The sequence below is a fragment of the Sceloporus undulatus genome, chromosome 3 (genome assembly GCF_019175285.1).
Source record: "Sceloporus undulatus isolate JIND9_A2432 ecotype Alabama chromosome 3, SceUnd_v1.1, whole genome shotgun sequence".
Taxonomy (NCBI): domain Eukaryota; kingdom Metazoa; phylum Chordata; class Lepidosauria; order Squamata; family Phrynosomatidae; genus Sceloporus; species Sceloporus undulatus.
Genome location: NC_056524.1, coordinates 107244653 through 107263454, shown reverse-complemented (window position 1 = coordinate 107263454; position 18802 = coordinate 107244653). Strand labels below are relative to the sequence as shown.

General features: G+C 38.1%; 1 protein-coding gene across 1 annotated transcript in view; it reads left to right on the top strand.

Moving 5' to 3' along the window:
- ATP11A (ATPase phospholipid transporting 11A) overlaps positions 1-18802 on the top strand; it is an 89095-nt gene that overhangs the window by 59117 nt on the left and 11176 nt on the right. The window contains exons 24-29 of the mRNA XM_042458417.1: positions 421-548; positions 3222-3357; positions 4567-4590; positions 13698-13763; positions 15326-15429; positions 18163-18328. Of these exons, the coding sequence (XP_042314351.1) occupies positions 421-548; positions 3222-3357; positions 4567-4590; positions 13698-13763; positions 15326-15429; positions 18163-18328 (624 nt within the window). The remainder of the gene's footprint in view (positions 1-420; positions 549-3221; positions 3358-4566; positions 4591-13697; positions 13764-15325; positions 15430-18162; positions 18329-18802) is intronic.

The following is an 18802-nucleotide window of genomic DNA, read 5'->3' as shown; positions in this document are numbered from 1 at the left end:
TGTAAGCTTTGTGTGGTGACTTGTGAACCTGTACAGAATACTTACTGCTAAATTCAATCCTGCTGAAGTTAAGCACTTTAATGGCATGTTGCTTTCAATGGAGAGTGAATGCTGTTTTAAAACTTTTAACATTGGTTGCTTACCTTTGGTTGGATTGGGTATATTTTGATTATACAATGTACCAATTATTTTACAGGGCTTGTTAATAAGACATTTTACCAATTATGAGTGATGGTCACTTAAAGCTACAAGGAAAAGAGTGAATTGAAGTAACTAGAAGACTGATGTTAGATAATGTACATTATGCTATCTTAGTGGGAGAACTCCGGGATTATTTTGCCAAGTTTGTCTTTTCGGTTTTTACTATTCCACTACTTTATACCAACAGGTTAATTCTTACCTGTTTTTTCCAATCTACAGCCTTTATATGATACTGCGTATCTTACTCTGTACAATATCAGCTTTACTTCCCTACCTATTCTGTTGTATAGTCTAATGGAACAACATGTCAGTGCAGATACCCTCAAGAGAGACCCTTCACTGTACAGGTAAAGGTCATGAAATTGTTTGGCTAGATTCTTTGTGGCACCTTGCTCCTCTTCCATCTGTGAAGCAGAGATATTTGAAAACTCCTGAAGTCTGTTCTCATCAGCCATGCTGCCTAAGATTTCTGGGAGCTGAAGTCCAAAATATCTGATGGGTGGAGCAAAGGTTCCTTGCTTTATCTTTCACAGTCTATTTTCATTTTAAGATTTGCTCATCTTCTTGATTCTTCTTCTTTTAAAGGTTCTGGAAGAGAAAGTGTCATATCATTGTAATGAAAATTAATCATGATTCAAAATTACTGTGTTGAATAGAAAGCAAACAAACACAGAACTATATGTAAATATTGAAATAATGTAATGCATATATGAATAGGTGCACACAATACCTTCAGAGTAGTAGAACATCATAATCATCATTGTTGTTGGCATTATTATTATTGTCATTATCATCACTATTAACAACATCACCACTATCTGCTGAGAAAACCACTGGAAGGAAAAATAGTTTCTCTCACCACTGAACAAAAAGCCAGCGGGTTTAGAAGATTCCATGCATTCAATGGTGAGGATAAGTTGTAGGACCAGCACTGGGATTGCCTTCCTTCATTTCCTCATTAAAAGTGTGCTGTCTATATCTCTTTTGAATTATTTCTGGGAAAGTATTACAACAGAGCAATTTTGTGTTACAGTGGTGGCTGTTAGCTTCAAGTCTGTGTGGTGGGGAATCTGCTTTGGGAGTTTAGTCTACCCTTTCTCCAAAACAGGTTCCACACTTTTAATAGTTCCACCCATCCACTCAGCCATCACGTTTATTTCTTGCCTTTTCTTCAAATTGGGACTCAAAGGCAGCTTTCAAAACAGGGGAAATTACAAGTGAAAGCACTTACAGTAAAAAACATTCAAAAGTTGTGATTACAATAATATTAAACTATCAAGAAAATTAAAACCACTTAAAGTGTTTATTTAAAACAAAGACTAGAAGTGATACAGCACACTTTAAAAAAAAAAAAGACTTTGGGCCCGAACAGACAGGCCAAAATAAAGCTGCTTTGGATCACTTTGGAAGTATGTTGTTTAGATGATGCATGCATCCTAAGAGGCTGGAAGCCTTTGGTGCAGCTTCTGGTCTCTTAAGATGCGTGTGTCATTTTAACAGCATACCTCCAAAGTGAACCTAAGCAGCTTTACTGTGGCCTGTCTGTTTGGGCCGTTTGTCTTGTAAAACAGTCAGTATTCAAAAGCCTAATGGAATAAAAAGGTCTTCAGCTGCCAACAAAAGTACAACAGAGAGGGGACTAGACCTTGTTTTCCTAGGAAGTATATTCAGTTTCAGAACAGCCACAGAAAATGTCCTCTCCTGCATTATCCCCAACTGTGCCTGCAAAGGTGACAAAATTAGAGGAGTGCAGATGCTCCTGAAGGTCTTGGAGCTTGTGCAGGCTTGTTTGGGAAAATACAGCTTTTCGGATAGTGTGACCCCTAGTTGTAAAAGGCTTTATTATATGTCATACCAGCATTGAATTGTGCTTGGAAACTGACTAGGAAGTTGGAGCCCTTTGCAGCTGTTGTAATAAAGCAATTCCTGTAAAGTTGACATTAAAAGTAGATGATCTGGAAGCCACCAACTGCCACTATTGTTATTCAGAAGAGTATTTTTATAGGAAGAGAGTGTGCTGACCTTTAACTTTATGTTATGTTTTTAAATGATTTTTATATTTTAAAAAAAATTAATGTTGTTTTAATGTGATGTTTGTGTTTCAACTTTTTTATCATCAGATTTTTAGCTCTGTGGTGTTTTAATTTTGCTGTAAGCCATGTTGGGTCCCATGCTGTGAGACATCTTGTAAAATGAAACAAATGAATAAATGATATATGCAGAAAATGAAGCCCTACTATTACAGCATATATATGAGAGCCAGTGAGAGATAGCATGTAGCATCTTCAAAAAGGAACCAAGAGACTGTTAAAATCCTTGCTCAACCATGAAGATTACAGGCTCTCCAAAGGCTAGTCACAGTCTCTTTTAAGCCAGAAGGTGGAAACCAAACGAGTCAATGTTCAGTTAATGACCACACTAAAGTAATTGTTACATGTAAATTTTGAATTAGAACTCTAATAATGGAAGTTCTGTACTTGACTTTAAAAGGAGCTTAAGCTACTTCACCTTACAAAGAATTCCCTCTTGAAATTAAATCAAATCTTTTGGAGACCTCTAGTGTTGCTTTTTGTTATTTAAGATGTGGTTATCAGTACTGAGGAGCTTATCACTCACCTTTTAAACCCATTCAAGCCTCTCGGCTTTCCGGCTTCTAAAAAGTGCTGGCAGAGTGCAGCTGGAACCCATCTTAGACTTGGGCTGATGGCGGCCAGCGGTTCAGCGGCAATTTAGTGAGTGACAATCCCTGCCTTCATTCCACATCCTGTCTCCAGGTCAGGAGGCTTGAACTGGTTTTTTAAAGGTGAGCAATAAGCTCCTTACTCTCTCCTTCTAAAATGGAAAGCTATATTGTTCATAAGATACAAGCAGATATGTACATACAAACTTTACAGCATTTCTGTCATTCAGGATATGTAGGTGCATAATTGTTTACTTTTGCATTTTCTGTCACTCAGGATATGTTAATGGATATTTGTTTACTTTAGTACTTAAAAATTAGTATCTGTGTCATTATTCAGGGATGTTGCCAAGAATGCCCATCTACGCTGGCGTCTATTCATATACTGGACATTCTTGGGATTATTTGATGCTGTGGTCTTTTTCTTTGGTGCCTATTTCTTGTTCGACAACTCAACTGTGACCAGCAATGGACAGGTTGGTATTTAACTTGATTAAAATTATATTGGAAAGATATAGAAAGCTAGGTGTTATTGAGAAAAACTATTATTTGTGTCTTTTTTTAAAAACTCATTAAGTATAATTTGGTATTTCATTATCTAGTTAATGTGGTTATTTGTAAATAGAAAACATTTTAGTTTTTATGGTAAACTGGAAGGGAGGAGTAGTCTGAATTCTTGATGCCAAGCACTCAGTTAAAAGTTCCTGGTTTGGCCCCTACCAAATGAAGCAAAACATCTGGTTATTAGTGCAAGGGCCTTTAATCCTGGCTGCAGAAAACCCTACTGAAAGATCCTTGCCTGCATATTCTTTATGGTTATTATGGCAGCAGATGAAAGTTGGTGTTTTTTTTCACCTGTTATCTTACGACTACCTTTTAATCCACTGGCTTTGTTTACATATAAAGAGAGCCAGGATTATTAGTTTACCTTGAATGAGCTTTGCACTGGTGTCTGCAGCGAATTCATGCAAGAGAGTAAAACTAGCCAAGATTGAATCCTGGGTTTGATCTGGGTATCACAATAAGATGTATCTTCTTGGTTAGTTTTACCCCTTCCTAGGAAGGGAATAACAAAGTGAAAGCAACAAACAGCGTACATCAGCAGCTGATAGTTTCTTTGAACAGATACTGTTTCTATTTGTTGTGTTTTTTGAGTGGCCATACAAATTTGTTTTTATTCCTCTCTGTTGCTGGATATTTTTGGTCATGATTTATCATTTTATGCCTTTTTGAGATTTAAATATTTTTTAATCTTTGTGAACCTCCCCCCATACTTGGTTATTCTAGATAAGTTATCATAAAATAAATATTAAAATGAACTATAGTAAGCAATGATAATACAATTAAGGTGAACAGATTTCCTTTCTGAACCATATATTGTTAATGTGGTTCACTTTGCCATTAATACATACTTGTATTTTCAACTATTTGATTTCATGTAAAACTGATTACCTTTCATGTGAAGAAATGAACATTCAGAGATTATAGTCATAAGCATCGTAGTTAATTTGAAGAGAACAACATACATCCATTCAAAGCATTTCTACATGTACTTGTTAAGTGACACTGAATATAATTTTAAAGTCCTTCAGCTTTTTATTTGCATGTTAACATGTATGTGGTCTATTTTATTTGTGTCTTGCTTTTTTTTCTTTTTTGCTACTTGCTTCTCTTCCTATCCTCAGCTAATGACAGCCAGCACTCACATGGTAAGACTGCTATGGTTTTGTCATGATGTGTGTTTTCCTCTTTCTCTATCCAACTTTGGAACAGATGAGTTCCAGTTAAAATACTAGATTTCTATGTTTTCCTACCCCTTCTACTGAAATAATTGAAAAAGCTGCCCCATATTTGCTTTTTAAAAACAAACAAACAAAAAAAAACAGAAAAGCAAGAGGATGTGAATTTATAAAGTATTTTGCACTTAATGTAAGTAGCAATATGCCTTACTTGTCCCTTTTCAGGTATGCAAAGGGATTTTGTAGCACCCTTGAGAGTAACTTCTCTACACTTGTAGCACCTTTGAGACACTTGTAGAGAAGAAGTTAGTCTCAAAGGTGCTACAAGATCCCTTTGCATACTGATTTTCCAGACTTACACTGCTATGTTTTTGAATTCTGCTTTTCAGATATATTCTCTTCCCACTCAGCTGTCATTATATATAAATTACATATTTTAAAACGGGAAAAATAAGTACTGAGTAGGTGGGTTTTTTAAGACTACTGTACAGTAACAAACAAATATAGGCTGGGATTGGCTTGTACTGAAAGGAAAGGAGGAAAAAGATGGCAATGTCAGCTCTGTAGAGCAACAAACAAATATAGGCTTGGATTGAATTGTACTGAAGGGAAGGGAGGAAAAAGATGGCAATGTCAGCTCTGTGTCACCTCTTTCCCATATGGATTCATTGCCCCATTGACACCATAGCCACCAGTCTCCATTGCTGCCTTGACTAGACTGGTCCCCTGGAAGCTAGGTATTTAAGAAACATGCCAGTAGCTTTCTCCTTCCACTGTTGTCACCTCTTCTTTCCTTCATGAGCACAGAGAAAGGAACATTGCTAGCATAATAGAGTCAATTTATGAGACAATGTAATGGAAAGGAGATAACTATCAGGGTTTTGTGAATAAGATAGGAAACATAAAACAGCAATGTGGATCACTTGATAAAAATGGACTAAACAATCACTGTGTGGATGAAACTGGAATAAAATTAAAAGAAATTGCAGCTTCTACTTCAGTGGGCTTAAACCATCAGGTATCAAGTCCAAAGTATGAAAGAGCAATAGCCTAGTGAACACAGGGTGTATTAAATAGATACTAAAGCAGAGCTTGGAAAAACAACTTGGGAAAGGCCGTTACAAGCCACAGAATTCTCCAGCCAGGATAGCAAAGGTTTGTAACACCAGACCCTGATGCCCTTGTCTGGTTGCCCTTAACCTCCAGAGATCATATGGATGGTACCTTCTGAAAATGCCTCCCCAATTCTGGCACCTGTTGTAGATGGTCTCCCAACAAATGTCATATCTTTCTGGAACTATCTAACCTTGCAGACCTCAACAATTTGGCAGTAGGTTGATTATGCTAAACATTTGCATTTCACCCTTCAAAAATGTTTAATAACATTTAGCACCTCTGGGTATGAAGAGTTATTTTCTTCAAAAAAGCAATTTTTTGGAAAAAGATACCACTTTGATGCAATACAGCTGCATGTGATCTATTGTCCCAATTGCACCACAACTTCACCAACAATACTTTGAAATGTTACCATTTATTTTATGCAGTTTAACCAGTGTTAAATTGCATCTATGAATAGTCTTCAATTTACCTTACCTGCAAGAGGCTCTTATCAATTTATAAGAGTTCGTTGTCCATATTTGTGCCACAAAACTGAAAACATGGATGTTAATACAAGGACAAGACCCTACCACAAACCCACATGCCAACTCTGCCCCCACATCTACTCATCTACAGTACTAATAACATCACCCACTTTGTCAGAAGTGAGTTGCTTGCTCATATTTCAAGTCTTTAATATCACTATGTATTGCATCTGAAGATGTGGCTTCATATCCACAGAAATTCATGCTAAAATATAAATCAGTTAGGACCTTATCACACGTTGGGGGGGGGGGGTTGCAGCTCAGATCTGCAGTCACTCCTGTTCTAGCAATGCAAAGCATTATGTTTTTTCACACCAGTTCCAGAGTCACTCCTGTTTAGCAATGCAAATTAAGGTTAAAACGTGATGTTTTACCACACCTGGTTGCCTTTCAATTGCCCTTCTGAAGTGAGGGGGAAGAGAGTCAGTTCAGTTCCAAGCCAGTCACGTGATGCGGACTCAAGCAAAGGGGAGTGAGTGCACATTGTATTACCACACCAGAGCATACTTTGAGGGGTCAACGATTTGAATCGGCACCCTTGCACATGCTCAGTGGGGCTCTGGATGCTGCCCTCCTTCCCTGCCCCCTCCTTAGCTGTCATCCTTCATCCAGATGCAGGAGCAGTCAGGGGATGATGGGTTAGGTGACAGAGGGGGTGAGATGGGGATGCAGGAGCAGCAGGGGATGGTGGGTTAGGTATCAGGGTGAAGGAGGGGAGCAGATTGGGGTCTAGGAGAAGGCAGGGGATGATGGGATTGGTGGCAGGGTGGAGGGGAGCAGATCGGGGTCTAGGAGGACACAGAGGATGATGGGATCAGCTGGTTGGCAGAGAGGAGGAGATGGCATGAAGGAGCAGGAGGGGAATGATGGAGCAGGATGCAGGGGGCCAAGGGGGATGGCATCGGAGTGCTTTTCCACACCAGACCAATTCACAGTGCAATCGAAGGGAGCCTGGAAGTGAATTCTGTGAAGTCACTTTTTTCAGTTTTACCAAAATGAGGGGGTCACTTTGGAATCACTGCTGAAGCACCTCGCAAGGAGCTCCCATAGAAAGGAATGGCGTCTGATAACACATTCACATTCTGACGTGAATGCGCATTGTTGGAAGTGCAGTCACATCAGAAGTGAGCCTGAACTGACCCAGAAAACCACCGGAAAGCTCCGTGTGATATACCTCTTAGTGTTAAAGGAGCTGTTAGCTTTTCCCCTCCCCCTCCCCTTGTTATTTTGGCCCACTGTGCTTCTGAAATAAAAATACTGAGTTCTAGCTCCCAAAATGTCTTTGAAAAAATCCCTTTCCCATATGTTTTTTTTACAGTTATGCCATATACAAATGAGATACCATTCCTTTAATTATTGAAGAGGAGGAAGGGCATGGAGATTCAAACCTTATCAGTTCCCTTTTGACTCCTAAATGCCTACATGTATAATTAGTAAAAGACTGCATTTGTGCTTCTTGAAACCAATATCAGATAGCTTTATCAGAATCTGTTGTAAGGCTAAAGGTTTATCTATTAAAAATAGGTCTTGTTTTATTTCTCTCTTTCCATCTTCCACATGGTTTATATTTGTCTTCACGTTTAAAACTGCAGTGTAATAAAATAGGGCACAGTGGTGACATTGCAAGGGTGAAAAACTTGTTTTCCATCTGTGCATCATTCAAAAATAGGTTTACTGTTTGTTTATCTTTTGAATGGGGAGACAATATTAATGAATCTCTATATAAAAGAGAAACTTCACTCTTCACTTGAATCCATATTATATCTTTAACTTCTGCAATAAATTTGCAAATTTGTTTTAATTCGAATGGTGTAACAAGTCCTCCAAGTATAGCTTGTATATATTTATTTTTGTGCAGTTTTTAAGAACATTTTATTTGCTTTAAAAGGTATTATAAATAATGACATTAAAAAAACCAACAAAGTGCAGTGACAAACCATTGTAAACAAGAGGAGCAACCAGTAGTGGAAAGACAGTAGATACTATATAAGCCAGTATTTTACAAGGACCTGTGTGTGTGTGTGTGTGTGTCAATTTTTCCAAACATTTTTGCCATCTTAAGAGTTTTTGAAAGTAATCTTTTCCCCCCTTGATTGCTTCATGGTTGTGTGTTTGTAAGGCATACTAGGAAGTGTAAAACTGCAGGGCAGGGTGTAATTTTTTTAAAATAAAACACAGGTGTACTGCTCCTCATGCAGTAGTTTTTGTGCAGGCAGAAAACAGACAATAACACGGTTAGTAGATGGCAAGCAGGCATTTTTTGTGGGGTTTTCGGGCTATGTGGCCATGTTCTGGAAGAGTTTATTCCTGACATTTCGCCAGCATCTGTATATACCCCACTCACTCCCATGCCAGCATTCTCTGAAGGTGCCAGCCACAGATGCTGGCAAAATGTCGCGGAATAAACTCTTCCAGAGCACAGCCGTATAGCCTGAAAATCCTGCAAAAAAAACTATGGATTCCAACCGTGAAAGCCTTCGACTTCACGCAAGTAGGCATGCTGGCCTGACTTGGCATACAAACAGTTCTGCTCTTCTCCAGGCACATACTGGTGGCATACAAACAGCAAGTTCTGCATCCATAGTCAAGATCTAAATAATGTTATTATCTTTCAATAATAAGAATATCTTTCTCATGCCAGAAAAAGATTGCACTTATTTTTACTCAGATGAATTGGGGTGGGTGGGAGTCTCGTTTCAAGCAGGTTATACAGAGACCTTCAGAGCAGTTTCTAGTTGGCTGGGAAGCATAAACTGCTTCAATTCTGACTTCCATTTTCTGTGGTTTTGCCCTTCTAATTTCCTTGTGAAGTGCGAGTTCCTGGTGCACTTGACTGAATTCTCTCTTCATGTTTAGCTAAGTATAAAAATAGAACAAGTAGATAAATAGATGTTTTCTATACAGTACGCCTGGTTTGATACATAGTTACTGCAGTGTTTGCTGTCGTTGTCATGAGTTACAGATGCAGTAGCATCCTCAAGATACCAGCTCTCATGAGGGAAACCAGAAGTAGGTAACAAATAATTAGTAAATAAGTAGGAGCTCACTTTGGCTCTAGTAATGTATGAGATGCAGCCCAAGATGCCACATAGTTGGTTAGTACAATTACTTTTTAACAGTCTGCATTGTTTCAAAATGGATGATTCAAAACCAAGAAAACTTTTTTTCTGTGAAAAGGGCTGAAGCCAATAGTAGATGGAACTACCCTTTTTATCCCTCTGTCTGCTATCTCTGGTAACGAAAAATGAAATAAAAACTGTTTCCATTTCTTATTGCCTAGCAGGTTGGAAGGACAGAGATCTGAACTGGCTGCTTCCTGAGCTGTCTTTTGAAATTAGGTGGAGGTACTTCCTTGCCTAAGGAAACCCTATGGCATTCATAGGGTTGCCATAAGTCAACAGTTGACGTAAAGGCACATACAAACACACCTAGAGCAAATTAAGTATAAACTCTCCCCTAGAAGCAACAATGACTAAACTGACACTATTGTGTTTTGGACATATCATGAGAAGGGATGACAATAGTACTTGGTAAGGAAGAAGTCAGTGGGAAAAGAGGAAGACCACATTTGATGGATAGACTCAATCAAAGAAGCCACAGTCATGAATCTACAGGACCTGAGCAGGGCAGTTGATGATAGGGTGACTTGGAGATCTCTCATTTATAGGGCTGCCATAAGTTGAAGTCAATTTGATGGCACTTAACAACAAATCAGCTGCATGAAATGATACATGGCCCTTGGGATAGAGGTTGCCCACTCAATTAATATGTCTGAATTACCAGCAGATCTGTTTTTTCTTTAGCAAATATGAAACTAACCATAAACACTTCCACTTACGGTAACCCATCAGAACCAAAAGACATTAGTAATGAATAATTAACAAATAAAGTCAGCACTCATCTATATTCTTATATATCTAAGCATAAGAAAAGTTTTCAGGTTTTTAAGGTTTTTAAAGGTTTTTAAATTGTGGAAATTTGTAACTAATTCACAAATTATTTTATATATAAAGTGACAGGCAAAATTTGGGTCCCAATTATGGGAGAAAAGTGGGTTACAAATTAATATAATAAATAAATAAATGGTCATATATAAATCTAAGATTGAGCTACTTGATTTTATCTAGAGATTTTAGGAGACTTTCCACTTCTTACAGTAGCACTTAGTTGCACTTACTTGTTTTTGTTGTCATCCTTGTACAGCACTGAGGGACATACTAAAGAAATAATGTCTCAGTATCTAAGCTTCAATGCCTGTCTCATCGTCTAAAGTCTCAATGTCTAAGCAACTACCCTGCCACCAAGAACTTGTACATGCCTTACACCAGAGGACCTCAGTGTCTGTCACATTCCCCCAACTTTTAAAAATGGAACTGCACGTGGTGCAGTTTTGACATGTTTTAAGTGTACCCCCAGATTGTTGTGGGATGGAGTGGCCTTTTTTCCATGAAGAAGTAACCAAAAGCCACTTCCTTCTGGTTTACTTCCTTGTTATTAAAAAAACAAAATCTTCTCCTAGGGCTAAAACAGCTCAAAGGAACAAAACAAGCAAACAAACAAAAATGGCAGAATTGCCTCCCATATCTCCTAAAGACTGCCAGGGCATTCTGAGTATTATAAAAAAATAAAAATCCCCCAAAATGGGGCGAGGACGCATGCAAAGCCTGGAAAACATCTTTGGGAACTACAGTTTCCTCAGCCCTGGTCTGAGCAGTCGCTTGATATAAATGTCATTAATTGTAAATTTCATATCATTCCTTTTCATAAAGTGAATGGTAATCCAGTTACATGAGTACTTTGGAATCATCCTAAATACAGAGAACTGTTAGCTCTCAAATATCTTCTTACAAAATGCATCTGAACATTTTTTTCTAATGGTCCAGAACAATGGGGTATTAACCTCTCTCTCCCTCCCTCTCTCTCTCTCTTTTTTACTGGCATTTTTTTGTTTTTGTTTTTCACCTTTGTCCACAGTCATCCCATTAAAAAAGCTGTACCCAAATGCCTTGGGGCCCTAGAAGACAGACTCAGTTGTTCCTACCTTCTTTTGCTTACCACTGTATTATGGGAGTGGGTCTGTTTTCCCTCTATTTCCTGCCTTCCACCTCCCTTTAGGTTTGTTCGAAAGATAAACAGTAGTATGACCATGTGTAAAGGGGTAGACATGAGGAGGGCAAGGTAATGACATTGCTTCTCTAATAAAAATTCTACCTCCCTAAAATAGATATTCTTTCAGTCCCCAGATTTCTAGTATTGCAATAACTTAATGCTTCAGTTGAGCTTTTCAAAATACAGTTTGGGCTTCTAAAGGCAAGAGGCAGGCAAAGTTAGCAAGAGAATAGGAACATGGCAAACATAAGACTTCCCTAGAGGTCTTCAAATAGAGTGTGGACAGCGATTAGGCGCCAGGCATTAGGCAGATGGCATCCAGTTTGATTATTTTCCTTCTAAAGGCACAGTATAGACCAGAAACTTTGCAATTACAGGAACAACTTTTATTTTGATGTTTATTTTGTTTATTTAGCATTGGACACAACAACCTGTGTCATGACACATTGTTTTTGTAAATTTGTATCGTAGCATCTATGCTTTGTGACAGTTATAACATAGTTGTCTATATACATATACAGTTGCCTCTAATATAGAGAAGTTCTTATCAGATTAGGCTTAGTTTTATTCTTTCCAACCCATATTTTATGAGCTCACTTTGAAGACAGAAAATTAAAATAAGGGAAGATATGCTAACTTTGCTGGGGCTAATACTATATATATATATTCTTGTTGTTGGTTTTACAGTGATCTCTTCACATTTGCTGGGGTTAGGAATGAAGAACCCCTGTGAATGTGGAAAAACAAATTTAAAAACACTATTTTTTAACCTAAGAGAACCCTTCTCTAGGAATCTCCAGGTCCTCCAGTGCAACTCTGTGGTCAACATCTACCAGAAGTTGATCACAGAATCATGCTGGAAGACCAACCAATGCCCAGGGAAGTGTTTTCTCTAGAAACTTCTAGATTATCTAGCACAACTCTATGGTTAACTTCTGGCAGAGTTGCACTGGAGGACCTAGAGTTTCCTAGAGAGAACATTAATCAAAATCAGAAATAATCAAATCCATAAAAATCAAAGCTGCAAATACGGAGAACCAACTGTATTACATTTCTATTTTTTTTTAAAATCCAAAGCAGTGTGCAAGAAAAAGCAAAGATAAAATATCAGTGTTTGTCAGTCTCAGCTACCAATTACTGTGGCCACACCGTGGAAGCTACCGGTAACTCAACTATTATTAAAATATTGTCCCATTCCTCACCCATTAGCAGAGAGGATTGGTTATTCAATAGGCAGGAATTTGCTGATATCCGCTTTCCTCTTGCATCTTTGCCTATTTGTTATTTTCTAAAGCTTACAACTATTTCATCCAAATTTTACTTTGAAAAATTCCTGTAATAGGCAAGAATGTGGGAGTGTAGGAGATCGAAGCTGAAAAGTACATTCACAGAAATCCACTCACATTGATATTTTTGTTAGAAGATGCAGAAAGACAGACAGACAGCCTTTTAGTATTCAGTACAAATAGAAAACACAATTATTCGATACAGGCCATTGCTTTGTTTTTGTTTGTTTTGCATTCAGTACTCACAGCACAATCCTATACATGTCTACTTAGAAGTAAGCTCCATTGTATTCAGTTGGACATGTATGGAATTTCAACCTATATGTTTCTTGTTTCCATCATGACTGTATATGCACCTTCTAGTTTTTTTAAAAAAAAAGTTGTTTGTCCTCTTGCTTGAACTGATAGAATAATATTTGTTTGTTCATCAAATTGCTGTGTTCAGTCTGTCATGCCCCCTTCCATGTATGTAGCCTTAGCATGCTTCTGCTAGGAGATAGAGGAAAGAATCCATCCACTCTGATAGTTGTAATGGTAGAAAAGGAACACTGGTTTTCTTGTATGAAAAACAAAGGTATCGGCAATGAAATGTTGCAGTGTGGAGTATTTTTTTTTTCCTGGCAAGACAAAGTGTGTATGAACTTCCTCTTCTGAAAGCTTCTAGGAAGGTAAATTCTCCTTTTAAATATGTTTGAGGACACACCACTACCTTTTTAAAATACCCAGTTTTCAAAATCAGGATATTTTGATTTTGTTTCCTTGGAGGTTTGCAAGAGAGGGGCATTTTAGTAGTCTGTTTAGTCCTCCCAGAAAGTCCTCAAGTCAGAATTTTTGCCCCAGTTTCAAAAAATGTTACCTGCCCTGTTACCCTTATACACATGCTGGCTTGAAAAGTTAAGGTCAGGCCTACTTATAGTGAAAATGTACCTTCCCATGACAGGGTATGCACTCAATATTTTGGTGCACTGTTCTGAATGTTACTTGTTATATTAGAATGTGTGTAACCTAGAACTAAATCATGTTTTTCCTTTTCCCATAGATGTTTGGAAACTGGACTTTTGGGACACTAGTGTTTACTGTTCTAGTATTCACTGTTACCCTAAAGGTATAATATTCTGCATATTATATGTTGAAATTGAACTAGCACCATAAGAAAACCTTCTCTATGAGAAAAGTCAGACGTTGGGACTTCTTAGTTTATAAAAAATAGGACTGTAGTGGGATACAGAACATGATAGAAGTGTGTCTGTTATACCTAGTGTGGGAAAGTGGGTAGCTTCTCCTCTATCTTAATATATCAGAATTATGGTCATCCAATCCAATTGATGGGCAGCATATTTGGGAAATACAAAAGAAAGTAAAATGCTGGTGACTTGGTGCACTGATATGCTGGGAATGTGCTTTTTCTGAAATGGGTCACATTCTTTAGTAAGGATTGGATTCATAGTCTTGAAGTACTCCAGGGCTGAGCACTGTCTGAGATTTCTGGGTTGAAGTTGTGACTGAGGCTGTAACTGCACTGCAGAAATAATCCAGTTTGACACCACTTTAGTGGCATGGCTCAGTGCTATGGAATTCTGGGAATTGTAGCACCTAACTCTAACAGAGAAGGTTAATGTGTCACAAAACTACAATAATGCAGTTCAACACTGCTTTAGCTCAATGCTATAGAATTTTGGGATTTGTAGTTTTGTGGGATGTTTAGTCTTCTCTGACTGAGCTCTCTGGTGCTACACCAAACTACAAATCCCAGGATTCCATAGCTCTCTGGTGCTACACCAAACTACAAATCCCAGGATTCCATATGACAGTTAGCTTAATGCTATGGTGCATTATTTCTGCAGTGTACATGCAACCTTAGCCAGAAAGTTTTGGAGCCTCACCAGACTACAAACTACAGGATTCCATAGGATGAAGTCATGCAGGTAAAATAGAATATAGCACTATAATTGTGTAGTGAGAATGGCCCTAAGTTATAGAGAGGAAAAATTAGCCTCTAGTTCTGTCATTCTGTTTTAGAAGAATTTGACTACCATAATATCTGTCTTCATGGCTTAGTGATGCTCTAGAGCAGTGGTCCCCAAACTGTTCCCTTTAAGAGATTTTGGACTTCAGCTCCCAGAAGCCTCAGCCATGTTGGCCAGTAGTCTGGGATTCTGGGAGCTGAAGTACAAAATCCCTTAAAGAGCACAGTTCGGGGACCATGGCTCTAGAGGATAACTTTGCAGAAGTGACTTTATAGTCTGAGAAGATAAATGTGTTTCTAGAATAAATGGAAGGCTACAGAAGATCTACTGTGCAAGAAGATCAAGTAAGTAATTTTTTAAAATATCGAGAAAATCCTCATTGAAAAGGAATAAAGATAGAAAATGAGGGCATCTAGTCCTGATGCTGTCAAGATGTAATATAATCTTCTGTAATTTGCATTAGGTTATACTGTATTGTTGTGTGTAAAGGTAATTTTAACTACCGTAATATTTCAAGTTGGAGCAGATACATGATAGAGTTCAGGTTCTTATTACCTCTTATTGCTGGGCCCTCCTTATTTAAAAAAAATCAAACAAACTGTGAAGTCCAGCATAAGTGCCAAGACAGTTAAATATTTATCTTTCTTTTTTTGATAATGTCATTTATCCTAAGATGTTATCTAAATATCTTTTCATACAGCTTGCACTAGATACACACTACTGGACTTGGATCAACCACTTTGTGATCTGGGGGTCATTACTTTTCTACATTGTCTTTTCTCTTCTCTGGGGAGGAATCATCTGGTAAGAAACTACTTTGGCCCATAATGTATTTGCCATTGCAGAATCATAACATGGATAATATATTAATGAAATATGCACTTTAAGTCTGATTGCACACATCTGTTATACTATATTATACTGTAAGTTTCTTCTACATTTTCTTAAAGGATCTCAGGGTATGCAATACTCCTTCTATTCCACTTTATTCTTACATCAGCGCTGTGAGGAACATTAAGCAGAGACTGATTTAGTGATATGAGTGGAAATTTGAACCTTGGTCTCCTCAATGCTATTAACCTCACATTCTGAACCACAAATGGATACCTTCCAGTGGTTCTGGGACACGTTACCCTTCCCCCAAATCTACTGGGGGCACAGCTGCCATGCTCCCATCAGAGAAAACCACACAATTTCACTTTAAAACAAGCCATATTTCCCTCTGCCAAACTGTGCTTCAGAGTGAGTGATTTAGGGAGCTGGGTATGTTTAGCTTAGAGAAAAGAAGGTTAAGAGGTGATATGATAGCCATGCTTAAATATTTGAAGGGATGTCTCATTGAGGATGGAGCAAGCTTGTTTTCTGCTACTCCAGAGAATAAGACCCAGAGCAATAGATTTAAGCTACAGTAAAAGAGATTCCACCTCAACATTAGGAAGAACTTCCTGACCGTAAGAGCTATTCGACAGTGGAACACACTCCCTCATAGAGTTACGGAGTCTCTTCTATAGAGATTATTAAACAGAAGCTGGATGGTCATCCATCAGGAGTGCTTTGATTGTGTATTGTGCATGGCAGAGATGGCCCTTGAGGCCTCTTCTGTAATTCTATTATTGTAACTCAACAGCAGCAATAACAACATGCATAATTCCTGTGCAGTTCTGTTACGATAAAGACACAGAGGTGTGACCCTAAACCCAAACAAAGAGTTGCAGAACAAAAAAGTCTAGGGGGAAAAAAAGGAGCAATGATCATAAAATAGCAATAGTTTTATTGGAAACAAACTGGAAGAGTTGGATTAAAAAATGTAAGGGATAGGTAAAATATATTAAATCCTGCAAACAGACAAAAATGCTGTGGTTTGTGTGCAAAGCCCAAAGATAAAATCAAAAGCTTCTGAGGCAAATGAGTAAAAGAGCCGGTGTAGCCAATATGTACTAGGCTAAAGAACTATAAATCCCAACGAATAAATCAAATATTGGAGATGTCATACATATCAAATACAAATACAACTGAGGTTTTCAACACCTCCAAGGACACAAATAGAAAGGATAACATAGAAAGCCCATTACAAGTGGTAAATTGATAAAATAGGACCAAATGCATTTTGACAAAGAGTCTTCGTCAGTGGTCAGAATAGGCTGCTGTTACAGCATGGGAGATATATCAACATATGTGGATACACCCAGTGAAAGTAAGTAGTTAGTTGTCGAAGATGGACAGTAACCTGGATGTCCCACAGATAAATAAGGCCTTATATATTGATATTTCTCCCATACTGTAACAACAGTCTATTCTGACCACTGACGAAGACTCTTTGTCGAAACACATTTGGTCCTATCCTGAAACTGGCCAACGCTGCGGTCCTGAATGGGCTACTGGCAAGGTGTGTTTTCTTGCTGCTCCTTTCCTGGCCAGGATTGGGCTGCCTTAGGCGGCCTCAGAGCAGCTTTCGGATGCATCTGAGGCATGTGTCTTCTGCATGCCACGCCCTCAAAGCAGTCAGAAACCACACTTTTTGGCCTGTCTGTTTCGGGCCTCTGTTATTCAGTCTGATCTGCCAGAGAGCTCTGATGCCTCACCAAACTACAAATCCCAGGACTCTGTAGAATAGAGACATGGCAGTTAAAGTGGTGTCAGACTGCTTTAATTCTGAAGTGTGGACATGCCCTTAATCTCAAATAGATTGTCTGCTTCAGCTACTTTGTGCAGAAGCCTTGCCCAGTTTAAGTTGAATTGCTTCGTGTGTGGAGTAATATTATTTCCACAAGATTTGGCTCTGTGCAGGGATTTCCTGCTTCATTTGGTTCAAGACTACCTGTTACCAAAAGAAAGTGGTCTTGATACAGTATCAGGGAGTACATAGATGCTTTGCTATGAATTCCAAAATTTCTATAGATTGTATCTGTGGTTGTTTGGAAAATAAATTTTCTCCTGACAGAAGGTGAAGACTATGAGGGAAAAGACAGATTGCACACATTAAAAAGAGGAGAATGAATAAGAAAAGATAGTCATACCATGTTTAACTTCTTTATCTCAGTGTTCAGTTAAAGAGAGAGAAAAAAAATCATGTGAAACATTAATGCTTTGAATCTAGTCACTCTGATAATTTGAAGGTGAGAATATAAATACCATACCCTGTAATATTTTACAGATGAAAATTAGAGCACATGTGGCCCAGCAACGTCAGAATTAATGAAGAACAACACACAAGCTAGGAGAAGCTACAACAGTTTGCTTTTGTCAGAGTGCACTAGGAAGGTCAAAATTCTGCCCCTTTCCCTCCTCTACTGAGTTAACTGAATGTAAATGTAAACTAAGACAAAGATAAAGATGGAGAGTGGGGAGGGCACAGAGGGAAGACTGGGATATTTTAACAGCAGCAGAAAAAGTGGTATGACAGAGGATTATGAATGTTCCTGCAAAATCAGAACAGTTGAAGGGTATGAAATACTTAGAATTTAAAAATCACCAATTTCCTTGGATATTCTTTGGTTTCTCATCTAGACTATGTTTTGTTTTTATTCTTGCCACTAGGCCTTTTCTCAATTACCAGAGGATGTACTATGTGTTCCTACAAATGCTATCTAGTGGTCCTGCATGGCTGGGTATTATTATGCTCATAATTGTGAGCCTTCTTCCAGATGTACTGAAGAAAGTCTTATGCAGGCAACTGTGGCCTACAGCAACAGAAAGAACCCAGGTAAAAACAAAGTAGTCTTATTATTGTATTATATATGTATGGTAATACATAATGAGTCACTAATCTTAATTATTGCCCAGTATCAGTTTAGTTCTCCTGAGATCAAATGAGGTTTGTCTCCCATAAGTATGCCTGAGATTGCATTTTGAGGTTGCAAAGAGTGCTATTAGCTACTTAAGACTACGTAAAGCCAAATGGCTTAGATTATTTCTACTTACATGCTCATATGAGCAGACATTAATGTATGAACCATTGATGGATTTGACCTCTGATAATTTGGGGGGAAGGACACAGTTCTGATCACAGAGCTTGCTACAAGCAGCGCTTATCTGAAAAATAAGGGTAAAATATGATACACGTATAATTAAAACTTTTCTTTCCATATTTCTAAAACTATTTTCTATAAAGATAGGTTCCTGGTTCAGGGATAATATAAATATAAAAAACAACACTGACCTATAACTGCATCACAAT